Source organism: Lytechinus variegatus, chromosome 2 (assembly GCF_018143015.1).
Source record: "Lytechinus variegatus isolate NC3 chromosome 2, Lvar_3.0, whole genome shotgun sequence".
Taxonomy (NCBI): domain Eukaryota; kingdom Metazoa; phylum Echinodermata; class Echinoidea; order Temnopleuroida; family Toxopneustidae; genus Lytechinus; species Lytechinus variegatus.
The window spans coordinates 48075836-48096365 of NC_054741.1; the positions used below are offsets into that span (position 1 = coordinate 48075836).

General features: G+C 35.8%; 1 protein-coding gene across 2 annotated transcripts in view; it reads left to right on the top strand.

The window, feature by feature from the left end:
- The first annotated feature begins 3023 nt into the window (after window positions 1-3023).
- The window catches only part of LOC121408212 (ras-related protein Rab-35-like), a 34519-nt gene continuing 17012 nt past the window's right edge, over window positions 3024-20530 (top strand). Inside the window, exon 1 of one of the 2 annotated variants that reach the window (XM_041599599.1) lies at window positions 3024-3210. In XM_041599599.1, coding sequence (XP_041455533.1) covers window positions 3159-3210 — 52 coding nt within the window. In that variant the 5' untranslated portion in view covers window positions 3024-3158. The remainder of the gene's footprint in view (window positions 3211-20530) is intronic. The other variant, XM_041599598.1, reaches the window with a different exon arrangement.

Below are 20530 nucleotides of genomic sequence, written 5' to 3' on the forward strand. Positions count from 1 at the left end.
AAGGCATTTAATTTTAAATCAGTGGTGGACTGGGGCGCAATCAACGTAACATTTAAATCATAGAGGGCGCTATACCATCTGATAAGCACATCTCTGATGATAACCCCACTGATCTGGGGAGCGTTTCATCAATATTTTCATCCGACAAGTTGTCAGATCTGACATCATTCCATGATTTTGATTGGCTGAGAGGCACTGTTCCTATGGTAACTGTCGGATAAAATGGGACTTGTCGGATAATACGTCCTACAAGTCCTTTCATGAAACGCCCCCTGGATTTAATTAGCTTTCACATTTACTCAGGATAACCATAGGTCCATGGGATAACTCGGGAAAAACTTTCTACAACACAATTCCTTGGAAAGTACATTTCCTTGTAGGCCCTAATCAGGATGGGTATAAATAAACAATATAAATAAATTTATTTATTTATTTATTTATTTATTCATTTAGTTTTTATTCATTTTTATTTTCAATTCAAATTTATTTATTTATTTATTTATTCATTTATTTATTTATTTATTTATTCATTTATTTATTTATTCATTTATTTGTTTATTTATTTATTTATTTATTTTTATCTATTTATTTGTTTATTTATTTTTTTATTTCACTTCTTCCTTTTCTCTCCTCTCCTTCGAAATCATCCTTTTTTATTTTCCCTTCATAATCTATTTATTTGGTTTAAGAGGAGGTCAGCCGTCGATCAGAATATGGTAAAACGGTCTAACTCGAAAATTTTGACTTATTGAAGTAAATTTACATTCCTGGTAATGTGAGGGCGCTCTTTCCAGTCTTGTTTTAGAGATAATTTCCGCTATCTTATTACTCCCCCCCCCCCCCTGCTCCCCCCCCCCCTTCTGCTTTGATGGTAAAACTGTTTATCTTTTAGGTAACCAGGTAAAACGTGATATGTTTACGTAAACCTTTTATTAGTCTTCTTAACTGAGATTTTTTTCCGTTAATCATGATCGCTGTCAGATTGTAAACTTGGATATCTTTGAGTTTACTAGTAGACCACCTATTAAGTAGGTTATAAGTTAGGCCATTGTCGGTAATATTGTTTGGAGGTAAAACGAGCTATCTTGCTAATGCTAAATAAACATTTAGGCCATTTTGCATGTAAACACTTTATACATAGGCGGATCCGGGGGCGAGGGGCCCGGCCTCCCCCCCCCCCCCATTGACGGAGCAAAAAAAAGAAAGTGGGGAGAAAGAAAAAAGAGGGGGAAAGAGGGGAGAAAAAGAGGAGGAACAGAAGACGATTTAACAAAATAAGGAAAGGGGAAGACTTGGAATTTCCAATGTATCTCATTATCGGAAAATGCGAGCGAAAACTTTATATATTTATAGTGTCATGAAAGATTTTTTTTTCAAAATGAAAAGCCCAAATCTTTTACGACACTTCATAAAGTTTTCACTCGCATTTTCGATGAGATACATATCTCGCTCAATAGGCTGATATTTTTTGAAGTTGTACAAAAAATGTTTCAGCTCGGCCGGACAGCGAACTTTAATTATTTTGTTTACAAATTGATTTATAAAAATACTTTGTAAAACTCCGTTTTATGTTCTGAATATGAACATTTTTAGCTCGCGCTACGCGCTCGCGTTATTTGATTTGCCAGGTACCTTATTGTCTTCATGATTTCCTTCAAATTCTAAAAATATCCCTTTTTAGGTCTGATTTTCCAAACGTATCAGCTAGCTGCGCAATCTCATTTTGATTGGTAAGTTATGTATCTCTATTTTGATTTTATAACAAACTATTGAAAATCCCCTTTTCATGACACCAGTTAATAAAAAATTTCGGATCGCAATTTGCGCTCAATGCATATCAATAAATATTGTGCTGTCCAGTGGTTAGAGCGTTGGACTCAAATCGCAAGGTTGTGTGTTCAAATCCCCACTACTCTGCCATTGTCTCCACTTTGGTAAAAAGGTCCCAAAGTAAAATCTATCGTCAATAAGATCAGCGACTAAGACTGATTTACCTAGACGTAAAATGTTTTCTAAGTAATTGGTTCTATACCAGCTTTGCGTTTACTAGCAAAATGCTGTCCTGCCGAGTTGCTACGAGAGTTAACAGAAACTAGAGAACAGAAACAGAAAAATATATTAACAAATGCATCCTATTCGTAATTACAAAAGTGCTTAAAATGTCCAGTTTTTGGGCCTTAATATCACAAAATTTCGCACTCGCAATCGTCAAGTCTACATCCTGCGGGGGACAACATCTCGGATCTCATGTCTACATGCATCCTGTGGGAGAGATGATCAGATGACAAGATCTTGGATTCCGTCATGTCTGCATCCTGTATACATGTGGGGTATGTGGGAGAGATGAAGATCTGGATCTCACCATGTTTACATCCTGTCGGGGAGAGATGATCATATGACAAGATCTTGGATCCGAGATCTTTCCATTCATCTTTTCTTCTGTAAGATGTATATGACGAGATCCAAGGTCTTGTCATCTGATCATCTCTTCCAGGCGGATGTAGACATGACGAGATCTCGTCATCTTATCCTTTTCCCTAAGAGATGTATTCATGACGAGATGGAACATCTGGGTGGCACTTTTAAGCTTCCATAGTAATTACTTCTTACTTCCTGTCTTCCCTTCCCTCCTCCTGTATATTTATTCAGTTATAGCTTTTATTCATTCATTTATTTCATTAATTAATTAATTGATTTATTTTTATCTATTTATTTCATTTCATCTATTCTTATTTTATTGATTATTTATTTATTATTTATATTATCATTTTTTTTTTTTTGGGGGGGGGGGGGCAGGGCCTTTTCGACTCCTGGCCCACATAAATCCGAATCAATGAAAACAACGGCAACAATTAACACCACCACCACTAGTCGAAAGAAAAAGAAGAAGAACAACAACAGCGACACCAACAACGACAACGTTACTACAATTAACTCCAACTCGCATGCCGTCGCATCGCCGCCATCGAGTTGACGCGACGTCTTCGAGCTCGCATTCAATGGAGCATCATTGTAGCTGGGTGACGTCATTGCTTAGGAGGGGCAATTTCTCTATTTCGTGTGTCACTGTTTCCGGAGTCGCGGTGAAGAATCCCGGCAAGTTGACAAAAACACACCAGATTTTTCAGTTTGTTCGGGAATTATAAACATATCCCAGCATGGCGAGGGAATATGACCACTTATTTAAACTACTTATTATAGGTGATAGTGGTAAGTTTGTGAATTTTGTGTTATATTTCGAGTTATAATTGCGATGACAGTGCTGTCAGTGAGACATGTTAATCGCCATGGCTTTGACTAAACTTCAGTCCCACATATTCCGTAATTTGTTAGTATTCTTAGCCTAAGTCATAGTTGAGAAATATTCTTGATTTTATAAGTTTGACTGTAAAAGTTTTATAATATTAAGAAATACAAATGAAAGTGAATGCATCTTGGAAATTACCATCGAGATATTTGTGTCAATCAGCTGTAGATCTTGTTCTATCACAATGACTTGATTGGATCATTGGTGTTATTGATCAATCATTTAAATTTTTAAAATTTAATCATAATTTATTCATTCACATCGTGTTCATGATGTTGTTGAAGTTAAATATGAATCTCTCAAAGAAATATTGTTGATGTTAACTTTTCACGAGAATAATGATGAATTAGCCAATGAAAAGATCTTTAGCCTCCATGGTCTGATAATATGCTTTTTTTATTGTGTAGGCCTATAGAAAAAAAAGGATTGATGAAAAGTTGATATTAAAGGAGAATGAAACCATTGGATCAAGATACCGGTAGCTTGTGTAAAAACAGAAAAATCAAAGAAACAGATCAACGAAAGTTTGAGAAAAATCGGACAAATAATGAGAAAGTTATGACAGGGCTCCACATTAACTTTTTTTGGTGGTGGCCCGTTCGGGCCACCAAAACCTTCAAATAATTTTTTTTGGTGGCCCATTAGTAAAGTTTGGTGGCCCGAAAAATATAAAGAAAAACATTAATTAAAAATGAATAAAACAAACTAAAATATTCTGCAGTCACTACCACGTACCACTATTCTTTGTGCATCTTGTATGTAAATCGTGCTTGCTATTATTTTACTTTGCTTATTTTGTGGTAATATATAAATTGTTCTATCATTGTGAATATGAAATGATTGAAAGAGAATAAAAGAATTGTATTGCTCCCAGGTTGTGTGGACTTTTAATCTCTGTATAGACACACACTCATAATGGTAAAGTAAATAAATAGTGCATATAGCAAACTCAGATTGATTTACAAAACAATGATTTTTCCTTCCTTTTTGATCGTAAAACCTAGATTATGCAGGCCCCAAATCCAGTTTATTTTCTCTTTTCCAGCATATTATTATAGCAGGAGAAAATCACAGAAGATATGCTGCAGAATTAGAACAATGTATGAAAGGGGGAAATAAACAAAAATAATTTTTAGAATAGTATATTGAAAAAAAATGGAAAAATGAATAAGTGAAATAAGACAAATAAAAAAATGAAGGAAGAAAAGACAAAGAACAAGAAAAAAATTGAGAAAAAAACAAAAGAAAATGTAAGAAAAATGAATAAGACAAAATTATCAGAAAAAATGGGGAAAATTATTATTATTATTCAGTAGAAACATGTTCTTTAATCAGCCATATTCAATGGGAAGGGGTATGAATGGTTTAATCACTGTAAAAAAAAATGACAGAAAAAAATAAGAAAACGGCAAGTTATCTGGAAAAAACAGTGAGAAAATTCCTTCCCTATATTTGACAAAATGATGGAAAAAAATCACATTTCATATCAATAAAATACCTTCCCAAAGTATTTACTTCCTTAAAGAGTGGTTTAAGAAGTCATAAACAAGAAAGAAAGAAGCTGTCTATTCAAGACAGCTTCGAAAATAAACCAAATATCAACATACATACAAATTCACATGTGGGACTGTGATGTACTCACCTATGTGTTTTATGTGTATTAATGCATTTGGAAATCGGTCTTTTTGAGTCAAAAGAGAGGTCATAATTCCTCCTTTTAATGCTTGCAAAATATCAGGTTTCAGTAATATGGACTGTAGAAGGGCATTTCATTGATGTAAAATGTGACTCTGACGTAGATTTTCAAAGTTCTGGGGAAGATTTCTTAGCAGTAACATTTCGCATCGCAGCTCCCTGAGTCTGAATAGTCTGCTAGCGCACAGCCAGCTGCAGTGGTTTCACGCATGCAAAGCTCAGCCAGACAGCCGGCACGGCCGGCTGAATAATAGTGTACCGTACTGTATGCTAGCGGTAGGCCTACATACTGTCATGACTGTGCAATCTTTGTGTGTGTGTATTTGTGTGTAGATTACCAAAAAAGGCGCATGACGAATTGACTTGCTATTTGAACTGTAGAAAGTTGATAAATGCATGCAAAATCGGGAGAAAAATTGTGCTACTTTGAAAATTATTGGTTGCCCGATTCGGGCCACCAAAACTTAACATTTTTTCAATAATGGTTGCCCGAGATGAATTTTAGGTGGCCCCGGGCCACCGCTAATGTCGAGCCTTGCTTAAAGTCAATAAGAATGCAAGTTGATGTCATTTCTCATATCCCCAATCATGAATTTTACATGAAATTTTGTTTATTAAACTTTATTTGTTTGGAAAATGAATATGAACACTGCTTCAAAGATCATCATGACCATACACATGTTTGCAAGTAATGTTGAAACATATACCAGTTCACGGTAAAACCAGAAAAAAGGGGGGAAGGAGGTGATAGGAGTTGGCATCGTAAGTATATATGGTGGCATGTAGGCATAACTGTTTTCAAAATAATGCAGTGTTCACTTTATTCAATTCATTTAATTATCTGTCTTACAAATCTTCCATTGAAGAATTCTGTTACTTTTCGTAAAAAATTATTGGAATTAAAAGTCTTCCCATCTTCTTTCATTCTTTTAACTCTAGAGTTGGGGTATCCCTTTAATAATTCAATCTACATGTACATGTAGGTCTATTTAAAAACACTTGATCTATAAAAATGGAGACAAGTTTTATGTAAAACATGCAAGAAATATTTACATTGTCACTATCAGTGCCCTTGGCACTGTTCGTGAATAGTTCAAACATTAGCGCTAATGTTAGCTTCTGTGAGGCCTTGTATAAATGTTAGTCTAACAGCGTGCAGCACTACCTACTACCTAGTGATTCGGCTTACATGCTTCTGTGCACCTCGCTAACGGTGCAAAGTGCTCTTTTAGTGATAACAAATATTCTGCACGGCCGGTACAGGACTACAGTACAGGTCACTTTCACACATGTGAGCACTAAAAAAATGGAGGCATACTTTATATGCACACTGAATTTGGGGGGAAAAAAACTTTAATAGGCTGTAGGGCTGTAGCAGAGCTGCCAAAATTATGACATGTATGGTAGACAAAAGAATCCAGATTTTGTGTGAATGGACGATCTTGCAAGAGAATGAGTGACAAGGCGGAATAGAGAATGGTATCCCCCCCCTCCCATCCTCTTCTATGGTACTATACAAAGCTTTATTTTAAAGGGGAATCCAACCCAAATAAAAACTTGCTTTTATAAAAAAAAGAAAAATCAGACAAGTCGATAGGTGAAAGTTTGATCAATATTGGACAAACAACAAAAAAGTTATGAATTTTTAAATGTTGTAAATATTAGTAATCACTATACCCATGGAGACTTCAAATTGGCCGCATATGGGATGTCATAGTGATGTAAGGCAAGGACTACTCTTCCATGTACTCCAATACATATTATGGCTAAAATGTCATTTTTCCAAAAAGTTTTATTTTAAATTGTATTTTTCGTTCATGAAAACATAAAACAATATACTACCTGGATTATAATTAGATTACTGCCCCAGGGGAATGGGTACTTAGGAGAAAACCACAAGTCCCTGATAATAAAGTACATGGCCTATGGGAAAGTTGTCCTTGCCCCTTGTCATAATTTACTTACCCAGTTGCCAATTTGAAAATCTACATTCTATTAGTGATCTCAATTTTAAAGCAGCTATAACTTTCTTATTGCTTGTCCGATTTCTTTCAAACTTTCGCCATTCTATTTAATTTATTTTTCGCCTTCCCAACACAACATTTTATGGCCAAGGCTGGTATGCTGCATATGCATATCAAAGTGAATTTTTTAATCTTTGACAATTGACATACACTACAACAACCAATTGTTCAAATGGTGGAACAAACATCTTTCCATTCAGTACCATGCTTTCCAATTGGTTACAGTACATCTTTGTAAAATTAGAAACATTAAATTATAAATTAATTTTCTGAAATAGTCTCTGTGATTTTAAGGGGAATGAAACCTTTGAAACAAATAGACTTGTGTAGAAACAGAAAAATCAAAGAATAAGAATAAAGAAAGTTTGAGAAAAATCGGACAAATAATGAGAAAGTTATGAGCATTTGAATATTGCAATCACTAATGCTATGGAGATCCTCACATTGGCAATGCGACAAGGATGTGTGATGTTACTGATGAACAACTTTCCCTTTGGTGGACTACAAAATACCCTCAAAATGTCTCTTTTTGCTTTTTCTTATGATGATACAAACTCTTTATCCATGATGTATTCTTAAAAAATATGCATTACATGCCCTCATGTAGACAGAACACATTATTTATGGATAGATGTGATAAAAGAGGCAATTCTAGTGAAATACATGTATATACTAAAGTAATGGGGAGAGTTGTTCACAAGTGACATCACACATCTTTGTCGCATTGCCAATTTGCTATCTCCATAGCATTACTAGTGATCGCAATATTCAAATGCTCATAATGTACACCTCCATAGACGGAAGTTATTCATCCACTGTGTACTAGGTGTCTACATGTACATGTAGGAACCTACATCAAACAGTTATTGTTTTTTTGCGATTGATAGAACATTTTTTTTGTGAAATTAAGGTCTGAATTGTATTTGAATGATTATAATTCAGGAAGTACATTGTAATACTGGAGTACAATTTCATCACAAAGTAAGAATCAATGTACTAAATCTGAGCCCTGGTTTAATTGGAATAATACATTCAGCCTTTTAGATACATGTAAAGGCATCTCACTTTTTATCTATCCATACATAGATCACTTGTACAGTACTCTATGGCTCAAACCCACTTTTGCTTTTCACACTGCACTTTTTTTTCCTTAGCCAACTCTTTTTTCACACTACGTTTTAGCAAAATGGGCTAGCTCAGTAATTTGTACGGTACTATCTGGCCCTGCAAAAAAGGCAGGGTTAGCCGGCTTATTGTGGTGCCAGCACGACAGTTGTGATGCTAAGAGATGCAGTGTGAAACAAAACTGGGCACAGGAAATGTGGGGCTAAGCATTAGCAAAGCACAGAAGTCAAAATTGCATGTTAGTAGTGCTCTTTATGGTGAAATCATCAATATTCATGAGCTGTGTGATACAGTAGTCTAGAGTTAGGCGTTAACCCCAGCTAAGCAAATAGTATAGGGTTAAGAAAGATAGTGAGAATTCAAAAATAGATGGGGTTAATGCTAGTCCGGGGTTAAGGAAATACAGTGTGAAAAGCATATAACAACATTTGCGTCTATCAGCTCTTTCCGTGCGATCATTCTGCTCATGAATGGTGTTAGTGACTGGTTTTCAGTTCATTGGGCCCGAAGGTCCAGATGAGCTTATGCCATGGCGTGGCGTCCGTCGTCTGTCCGTCCACAATTTCAAAATGTTTCTTTGTCGCCATTTCAAGTCCGATTTCAACACTAGGTGTGGGATTCAAAACTTCTACGCAGAATTTTGAAACTCGTAAAATATGCTAATTCATGCGCATATTTCAAAATTCACATAAAATGCTTCTTCTTTATTTGTTGACCAATTTTGATTTTTGTTCTTCCATCTGGTAGAGCTTCATGGGGTTCATCAAATCTACACAGAATTTTTAAGTTTGGAGTAGAAAATTATTTATACTAGTTTATGCAAAATTCATAAATCACAGAAAATGCCTTTTCTTTATTTGTTGACTGAATTTCAAAATGCTTCTCCTTCATCATTTCAAGTCTGATTTCAATTCTGTTTGATATGATAGCATTAGGTGGGGGGTTCAAAACTTTTACACATAATTTTGAAACTCATGAAATATGCTGATTTTGTGTATTTTTTAAAAATTTACATCAAATTCTTCTTCTTTAATTGTTGACCGATTTTGATTTTTTTTCCATCTGGTAAAACTTCATGGGGTTCACCAAAATTTTATGCAGAATTTGGAAATTTTCAGTAGATTATTATTTATGCTAATTTATGCGAAATTTATTCAAAAATCACAGAAAATGCCTCTTCTTTATTTGTTGACTGATTTTGATTTTTTTTTCTTCCATCTGGTAGGGCTGCTTAAGGTTCACCAAACTTGTACACAAAATTTTTTAATTTTGTCTAGGAAAATATTTATGCTACTTTATGCAAAATGTACATGTATGTCACAAAAATGTATTTTCTTCTTCATTTGTTGATCAATTTCAATTTTGTTTGCTTTATATGATAGCTTGAGGTGGTGATACAAAATTTCAACTCAGAATTTTGAAACTCATTAAATATTTTTTTTCTATCATATATATTCAAAACTCACAAAAAATGCTTATTTATTTGTTGATTGATTTTGATTATTTTTGTTCCATCTCAGAGCTACATGAGGTTCACCAAGGGTCTACACAGAGTTTAGAAATTTTTGACTAGAAAATTATTTATGCTTTTTTTATGTAAAATTCATAGATCACAAAAAATGCTTGTATGTCATTTCTTCATCAATTTCAATTCTATTTCCTCAATTTAGGTCACCAATATAATTCACTACAGTGTCAACTGTGCTGAAATTAAAATTGTGTTAAATTTTGTTGTGAGATGCCGGATGAGCTCCATATCATTGATGTGCAAGTTTAGTGCCTTGATAGCGCTAACAGCACTGCCACTAACAGCGTTTCTGTGCGGCCGTTACTGGATAAAAAAAGCAAATTTATATTTTATGTTATTGTGAAAAGTGCCTATCGTTCACTTTTGCAATGAATGGACAAAAATATGTGTGTCATCGATAATTTGATATATAATTTTCAGATTAACATCATGATCAAGGTCAAAGGTCAACAGGGTTAATGGACTTAATACCACATGTCTGTTGTGGTATCAATATCAAAACTCTACCAAGGTTTGAGATTTTGAATGACCTTTTTGAAAGTTTAAATCCCTATTCTGGTGTCAGCAATTTGGTGAATTTGATATTGGGTCACTTGGTCAGGAGGTCAAGTGGGGTCAATACTGGTTTCAAATAAACAAAGAACATCGTCAAATTTTAAGCTGTTGTAGACTGTAGAATGTATGATTTCGCTAGTATAACGTACGGCTTCGCGTACATGTTTTACAACATACAGTGTAGACTTATGTGGACTCAGTCTCCAAAAGGTTTAAGATTTTCAATTTTATGTAATTCTGAAATTAAAGTCCCTATTCAATTATAAACTTGGATATAAAATATGCATCATCAATTACACGAGTACATGTATATCTTAAAGATCACTGGCTCAAGCCAGGTCAAAGTAGTTTCAGATCATGAAATGATGAAAGTATAAAACTATTAATATTGTTCAATCATATCAAATATGAAACTTTATAGTGTGAGATGGTTTATGTAAATGTAGGCCTCACCTGCGTACAGTACATGTATTCACACTTTCCAAAAGTACATGTAGGTCTAGATTTTTTTTAGTAGACCTGTGCATGTGGGGGTACATAATAACTTTTCAAACTTCTGAGATCTTTTGCAGCCCTGATTTCTCCAAGGTTGTGGAAGTTTTTTAGTATATATTGAGAGCTTTTTTTTTGTCTGAACATGAAAAAGTGCATTTTCCTTACAATGTGGATGTCTAGAACTTTGCAAACATACATGTATGGACCATGGGCATGTACATTTGTTTATACAGACTTTTACATTAGTTGTGGATGCATTCAAATTATTTGTAGTCTGAACAAATTTTCATCAATTTCATCAAGTTGTCATAAAGTTTTCATAAATTTGCAAAGGGTACAATGTATATTTTCAAATGGGTAGGCCGTGTATTTTTTTCTTTCCAAGAGGCAGGTGTGAATATGGCTACTGTGTACATTGTGTGCTTGGTAAAAAAAAATCAATTCTATACAACACATTCTCCTCAATTACACACAGTGTTTACATTGATTGCTTTTCAAGTTGTAGTCTAGTCAACCCTATGACTCACCATAAATTCTCAGCACAAAGTTTATGCAAACTATTATACATGTACATGTATGCAGTATCATGCACTGTTTCCCCTTTTTAAGGCTTTCTTTTTGTATGAATCATAATTTGATAGATGTTTGTATTAAAAGAGGGCCATTCTCTGAATAGACTATAAATTGAAAACCACATTATTGTTCTCGGGCCTGCAGTTGACTCTCTATATAGTTCGCCCCTATGATTCATGTTTCTTGGCTATTGTATTGTGTACAACCATGGATCTACATATACTACCATAAGTCAGGCATGACAGACACATTATGCATGCACTGTACATACTATCATATGTGCATTGACTGTTTTACTTGTCATGCCTTCAGGTCCATGTCAATTACATTCCACACATGTATTCACATTTGTATGAATGGAGGCCTACATTATCATGTATGTGCTGTGTTCAGACTTCAGTAGCATGTACAGTTGTACATTTATGCTTTTCACACTGTACAGATTTTCCTTAACCCCAGGAAATTGGTAGGGCTAAGGGGGAAGGGGGGGGGGGAGGTCTCACCACAATTTCGGTTTTAAGAGATGCAGTGTGAAACGAAACCGGGCTATTAAAGCAAAAGTGGGGCTAAGCATAAAATAGCGAATCACAAGTCAAAATTGCACGTTCATCACGCCCTGTTATCAATATTCATGGGCTGTGCGATAGTCCGGGGTTAAGGCGTCAACCCTGGCTAAAAGCAAATAGTATTGCATGTAATTAGTACATGTATGGGGTTAAGAAAGACAGTGTGAAACTAAAAAAAAGATAGTACTATGGGGTTAAGGATACATGTAGTCCAGGGTAAGGATAGTATGGGGTTATTAAGGAAATGCAGTGTGAAAAGCATATTATAGGCCTACAATGTGTACTTGCACTTGTACTTGTATCTGTGTATACATGTATTTACTGACTATCTACATGTACCCTTTTTCACATACATGCAGAATGTTTAACAGAGACTCCAGTTTTATGCCATATGTACTGGAATAAAAATCACAGAAATCAGGGAGAACACAGAAATCATAGAATTTCACAGAAAACAAAAAATTTAAGCCCCCCACAAAAAATGAAACAAAAAAATGAAAAAAAAGGGAACAGAATTTCAAATAAAAACAATTTCTCTTCTGTTTTGCATAATTCAGCCTGTACATGTATGTAGACTGTGATTGGCTCATTATCTCCATGCAAACTTATATTTTTTCTAATATTTTCACTATATTTACATTGTACAATATCTTTTGTAGAAGTTTTGTACATTGAATCTGATGTTTACACAGAAGAACACAGTAGCGTTAGGCCTATTTTTAAAAAAATGGAAAAGTGGGGTCTCTAGCAAGCTAGCCTACAGCAATACTGCAATTAGCGTCACTGTACTTTTCAAAACCCCTGGCCCGAGTCCAGTGCATACTGTAGCAAGTACACTTGTACTGCTGCTTTGCAATACATGCATTCTATGTATCTTGGGTGTAGTGGAGGGGGGGGGGGGGGGAGCACAATCTGTACCCCTTTTCTCTGTAAAAAAAAAACCTTAACTTTATGAAAACATGTGGGAAAATAATAATACCTATAAAGGTAAACTACACTGTACATGTAGCAAGTATAAAGAGAAACAAAATCACATTTAAATACTCAGCTTATTTCATAATTTTTGTTTTAATTGATGTAGCTTCATGTACAGTGCCCAAGAGACTCATTTTGCTTCATGGAAATGGGGGTAAAATGGACCCCTTATCAAAACCATACTGTGCAATTGATTAAGCTGAAGCAAACTTTCATATACACTATACATGTACATGTAGTGTCAGGGTGACCAGATTTCACAGAATGAAATACGGGACAATCGACAAAAAAGATTAACAAAGAAGGCTACACACTGTTACACCTGTGACAAATTATAAAGAATTGGAAGGGTGAACGAATTAAGAATGAAGGAGAGAAAGAAAAGAGGTGAATTGAGAAGAAAGAAAAAAAAATTAAGGGAAAAATGAAGGAGAAAAAAGAATAGACAGAATAAAATGATGAAAGAAAGAATAAAAGAGAGAAAATGTTTCCGTCATTCTTTAAATTGAATACAGAAAGAAAGAAAGAAAAAAGGAATGGAAGAAGAATACATGTGTGAAAGACAAAATAAAGGAGAGAAAAAAAGTAAGAAAAAGGAGGAGGAAAGAAAGAATGAAGGAAAGAAAACTGCTTCCTTCATTCTTTGAAAGAAAGAAACAAAGAATAAGGGAAAGAATTAGAAGGAAAAGTAAAATAAAGAATGAAAGAAATGAGGAGAGGAAGAATGAAGTGAGGAGGGAATGAAAACATAATGGAAGAAGAGAAAGAAATAAAAGAAAAAGGATAGGAAGGGAGGGGGAGAAAAAAGTTTTTAAGAAAAAAGAATAAAGGAAATATAAAAAAAGGAAATTTAATAAAGAAGACAGGTAAGAAAAAGGGAGGAAAGAAAGAAAATGAGCACACAGAGAGAGAAAGGATTAGGAAAGACAAATAGGAAATAAAGATAGATGGAACAAAAACAAGCAAGCAGAAAGGATATAAGGATGAAGAAAGGATAGAAAAGAAAGAAAAAGGAAAAGAGTTCAAACTTCAAGCACAAAAATCTAATCATCTAAAAAATCATAATGAAATTTGGTGTTTTTCAAATATATTTTTAAAATAAAAAAAAATGTTTTAGAAATGAATAAAATTTCAAAGTGTTTTTTTTTTACTTAAAAATTAAATGAAACATCGCGGCATCATACACAACAAGACTCAAAACGAAAGCTGAAACAACTAAATCTAGGTATGAAATCTCAATGACTTGTTCCTCCGATTACATCTCCAAATCAGTAATCTGAGAACTATGGAAGCTTAAAAGTGCCACCGAGATGTTGAGATAATTATCTTGGGAAGTCGACATCATGATAGCAAAAGATCAGATGACGAGATCCCGGATCTCGTCATGTCGACATCTTGTAGAAGAGATGATCAGATGACAAGATCTTCTATCTCGACATGTCTACATCCAGTGGAAGAGATGATCAGATGACATGATCATGGATCGAAGATCTTGTCATCTGATCATCTCTTCTAAAGGATGTCGACATGATGAGATCCGGGATCTTGTCATCTGATCATCTCTTCTACAAGATGTCAACATGACGAGATCCGGGATCTTGTCATCTGATCATCTCTTCTACAAGATGTCGAAATGACGAGTTCCGGGATCTCGTCATCTGATCTTTTGCTATCATGATGTCGACTTCCCAAGATAATTATCTCAACATCTCGGTGGCACTTTTAAGCTTCCATAGAGAACCCATAATATAATCATACAAATTTCCCGCCGATTTTGTGATTATTTTGGCATGTTTGGTGGAGAGAATCTGCTCCGATCCTACATGCCTAGCTAGTAGCCTGCCACACAATGGCAGGAGGCCAGTTCGTTAATTGCGATGTATTGGGTTAGCAAGAAAATCACCGCAGAACTTTGAAAAGTTTATCGATATTATTGTTGTCTCTGCTTCGTCATCTATTGGTTATTTTGATGAAAAATCGTCACTTTTAAATACATTTTGTTCAATATTCTGAAATACGGGACAAATAGGCGTCCCGGGAAGGGTTTGTTGGGACGCCGGGACAAAGAAGCAAAATACGGGACAATCCCGGGAAATACGGGACGTCTGGTCACCCTGTGTAGTGTGCTCCCCTCATAGTTCTGAAGTACATGTGATGCATTCTGTAAGTACAGGCCTTCTCATGTATATGGCTACTTAACATGAACCAAACAAAGGAATTTATTCAAGTGACAGGGTTGATGGATTCCCCCACCCCCTTCTCATGTGGAAAAACCACTTATGAAATGAAATTCACTCATCCGACTCTCACATGTACATGTATTTGTTAATTGCTCCTCCTTGCAAAGTGCTAATTGAAAGTACATGTACACAGTGTACTGCAACTTCTCATCGTGAATTGTAATAGAGTTATAAAGAAAATAGACACTCAGTGCCAATGCTAACATACCACTCTCCACTCATCTAGCAGTCAGTTTGGCCTAATTTGAACAGTGAGCAAAACTTCTCAAGCCAGGGGGTTCAAATTGCCCTCCCCCCATCTCCCCTACATGTACATGTACACAGGGTAATCCTGAGTACAGCCAATTCACATAATGAATAAAAAAAATATGAGCATTATTCATACATGTACAGTATGTCACAAAGCAAATAATTTTGCAATATAAAATCAGAGCTACCAAGTCTCACGCATTGTGCGTGAGACTCACGCATTCAGGGTTCGTCTCACGATCTCACGCATGGCATCCATTTTTCTCACGCATCGGGACCCGACAGAAAAAAAGAGAAAAAGTAGCATTATTCGCCAGATTATACGACTGGCCGACCGCCTTCGCGTCTAGCCCGGCACACGAGACTAGGCCCGTTTCGGGTACACGTGTACACGTGTACACGCACGGTCAAGTCAGTGCACGTGTACTAAATTCCATCACCGTGTACACGGTAGCATCTGCATAAACAAGCTCACAGCCTCACATTAAATCTTAGTTCTCAGACACTGCACATGTTTTAATTACTAATATGTCAACATATTTCAATTAATCCAGAGTGAGTTCACTTCCAAACTCGCCAATTTAATCCACATTCTTTCTGGAGACTCACGTTTTTGTACCACGAAATCGGCACGAAATGGGTCTGCTCCGGTCTCAAAAGCTCGAAAGCGTTGCTCAATCACACTCAGAGTCAATTTGAGAATCACCAATTGCGATAGCGATCATCGCTACAACTTACGTGTTATACGCTCGCACACAAGCCTACAAACAAACGCTCTTCAAATTGGCAACATAATAATGAAAATTAATCGATAACTTCAGTTACACTTATTCTGCAGCGATCTGTGCATGCATGTACGGTACAGTATACAAAATGCGCATCCACCGAGCGTCGGCGATAGCTAGGGCCCTGCACTGATTTTCTTTTGCATTCTTTATTAATTTAATGCGCTGCTAAGCCGAGTAAACTTTTAATTTGCACCAATTTTTTGTGGATTGATACTTCAAACTTCTCAGGTAAGCTTTAAAACCGTGACTTAGGCTATATAGACCCCTTTTTATGACATATTGATGCGGGTCCGTGTCGACATGAAAACAGAACTCGCTCTCACAGTGTTTACAACGTGTACACGACCGAAAAACACGCCGTGTACACGTGCATCAAAAATGGACTTTCAAAACGGGCCTACACGAGACGAATCAAAAGTGCAGTTAGCGCACGGCTAGTACATGTACGTGATACGATGAATGGCGTGCGTGCATCGCATGGTTTTGAACGTTTTGAAGCCCATATCTCATGCGCGTGCACCTTTTCGCAACGTACGAGTGTAAGTACTGGCCGCGCGCGCACAGAGACGTCGAGTCATAAAAATCTCACGCATTACATTTTTTTGAACTTGGCATCTCTGTAAAATCAGTACTCACAAATATACACATACATGTGCATGTAAGAGTGAGAGATGAGAGTGATTGTAATAAAGAAAATGCTGTGCTAAAATTGAACCCTTCTTTAAGTTCTTGCCACAAAGTATCTCGATAGACTTTTATGATAAAGAGAAACTGGAGTGAAATTGATTAAATTGAAGAGAAAATGTAATATCTGAAACAAAATGTAGAACTACATAAAATGTACATTTATTCTTAAACATATCCTGTTTAGGCCTGTCTAGCTACTACAGTTCACATGGACTTCCTTGACCTACATATACATGTACATGTACATGTATGCCTTTACATGCAATACATGTATTGGACTTTAAGCAAGGAAAGTTGAATTTTGTCATAAATTATTATTGATAAAAGTAAAGTTTTGTTTGCTTTGTTTAAAAAGCTATACATGCACCTCGTCACTGAAATTTGCAAACTTTTGCAAGATGATGAAGTACATGTATGTATATAGGCCCACATGTACATGAACTACACACATACCGCTAATTTGTAAAACTGTCATAAACCACAAATGCAGATGCTATTCCAAGACCATAGGCCTACACGTGGACAATATGTGGACAAGTTTATTGTGTTTGTATATTTTTATAAGAATTATATCATACCCCAATATTGATTTATTTATTTCATTTGGTACAGAGTAGCCCCATCAGTAGTCTTGCACTATTTTCCAGGGGTCCTGGAATAGCTTATAGAAAAATACTTGTACGTAACATTGTACTGTAACTCTCACTCCTTTTTTGTTTTTTGGGAGGGGGGGGGGGTGCTGGCTTGATGATACATGTACAATGTACATACATACACGTGCATGTTCCCATTTATTTTTTTTTACTGCAGCATGAGCATCCTATATTTTAGTTTTTATTTGTGTGAATTGACTCTGCTCAATTACCTCTCCCCAGAGGGTATACATGTACATGTACATGTAGAGATGTCCTGCTTTATAGGCTTGAGTGATTAGTACTAAAGCTCTATTGTTCCCAGGAGAATTACAGTAAGTCAAGGGTCTGAAGGTGATAATAATCTGTTTACACTAAAAAAAGGGAAATTGACTTTTTAAAATCATTACCAATACCATGTGTGTATTGCCTGACATTTACAGGCTATACGTACATGTACATTGCGTACATGTACATGCAGATGCAGATCCCACATTCTACGTGCATTATGAAACATGAAAATTGTTATGAACAGAGTCAAGTTGAAATATTTTAACATAGTACATACACATGTATGGGAAGTTTGTGACCGCGACATAGTTGAATTTGATAAAAGCAGAAAAATGTTTACGTGTGCATTTTGTTAGAAGATTTTGCAAAAGCTGCCAAAAACTAATAATGAGTATAGTAGGCCCGGGAATTTCTGGGATTTTTGTCTTCGGGTACCTGCGGTAATTTTCGGGCAGGTACCTGGATACCCGAAAATCATGTCCCATGAAAAAGACTGGTGGAACAACCCCCATATTAAACACAGTGGCATGGGTGACATCATCCAGCCACTGCTGCAAGCCTACATGTATTTATGAATGAAAGTACATGTATAGTAAGCATGTACAGTGCAAGCCTCCTGTGCCCTATGCAGTATTTCATCAGAACAAGTCTGCAATACTATATCACCTTGTACCTAAAAATCGACCTAGAATTCCACTTTCCAATTTTTATATGAATTATGAAAGCTTTTCTTTGAAGATCTGTTTTCTCACTGATATCACTCGGGTAAGCAAATTTTGATTAATTCTTGCTTTTCCATCAAAATTTTACGAAGTAGCGTCGTATTGCGTCGTGTTCGTGAGTTTGTAGAATCTTATCGCTACGTGCACAAAGTCAAATGATTTCCTGGTTTTGGAGCGTCGAATGCGCCAGCCAATCAAAACCGTGTTACCATTTTCGGTTAGTGATGACCTGAAAACGGTAACAGGAACGTGATTGTTTGGCGCTTTGTATGCTCAAGCTGCAAAACAAACATGGCGATGAATGAATGATCTCAGTCACAACTTGAGAAACTTGTTGATTTATAGATATTCTGAGGGTAATTGGTGAGATTCAAAATGAGACTTGTGTACCCGGGTTAAGTCCCAGCCCTAGAGTACAGTGTTATATATTTCGAAATTCTCATTTTGTGATGTCACATGCATGCATATGATAGGGCCTACATATTCCATAACGAAATATTTTCTCATAAAATTTAAAACAATTTCACCAACTGTCCCATTAATTCAATCAGTCAGATATGCTTGCATTATTTGTGTCATTCTTCTACAGTAATGGAAAAAAATTTTCTTCATTGTGAGCCATCTTGAGAGATTTGATTTGATTTTATTTTACATATTTCACAAGTACAAACAAAATTATGAAAACAATATTGATCAGAAAACTTGTGAGAATACAAATCAGACAAGGCATAACAATTAATTCAAATTAAAGAGAATAGCGATTTGGAATTAAAGACAAACTAAAGGAGTGAAATATGAGGGAACCTGCATAAAAAAGCAAGGCTTGTTAAGTTTGCAGGATCCAGAAAAATATTCGGTCTTAATGAGGAGAGGACAGGTAAGAAATTGATTATAACAAAGTAATGCCAAAATGTGACGATTGTGTAAGAAAAGAGATAGAAATTTATGGATTTTATATTCCTTTTTTTTATTTTGCCTGTTCATACTCCATCAGAGTAGGGACCTGTGCTATTTTTTTCCGCACTGTGCTGGCATTTACTAAATTTTGTGGGCTACATGTATTTCTTTAATTTTCAAGGGCCTCTGTTTGTGCAGCAAGCAATGATGCATTTCCCATTCTGTTGTATTTTGATTTTCTGAACTTTCTTGAATATTGTTTGAGTAAAACATGACCCTCATGTATTTCATACACTGTACTCCATTCATGAAAAAATACAGTAGGCCATATGTCTACGTCAAATTTCTGTTTCTGTTTCTGTTTGTGATAACTCCCGTAGGAACTCGGCAGGACTGCAATTTGCTGGTAAACGCCAAGCTGGTATATAACCAATTACCTAAGAAACATTTACGGTACATCAGGATACATTATAGTATCCACAATCCAGGTTGTGCTCTTTCCATATTTTGATGCCAGGGAGATTTTTTTATGTATTGTGTAGTTGCCTGTGAGATAACATTTTAAAAGTGTTTTATTTTTTCTTCCCCTTTTATACATTCTTTTGTCTTTGTGAATTTCTGCATCCTCTGAAAGTGGCGCTCTGGGCATCTTCCTGCCGCTCCCTCCCCCCCCGGCCAGGGTGAACACTATGTAATTGCAATATTATGAGAAGACCGTGACACCGTTCTCATTATACATGTACATTTACTTTCTAAAACTGGTTTACTGAAAAACCGATTCAGGAAACCAGTTCGGAAGATCGCTTTGCAAGCGTTTCCATTTGGTCACCGGAAAGTGGTTTACAAAACCACTTCACGTAAAGCGGTCTTGTTGCTATGGGTACACTCTCAGTAGGGTGACATGTTTTATGCTAATTTTGAAACTGCAGCATAGGCATTCTACACACTGTGTATGGATTAGTGCACTCGAAATGTGCGAAGATTGCTTCCCTATAAAGAATGGTTGTGTCCTCACTTTAATACAATAAAACCATTTCAATACAATAAAACCATTTCAAAGGACAAGTCTACCCCAACAAAAACTTGATTTGAATAAAAAGAGAAAACTTCAACAAGCATACATATGTAACACTGATAATTTCATCAAAATCGGATGAAAATAAGAAAGTTATGGCATTTTA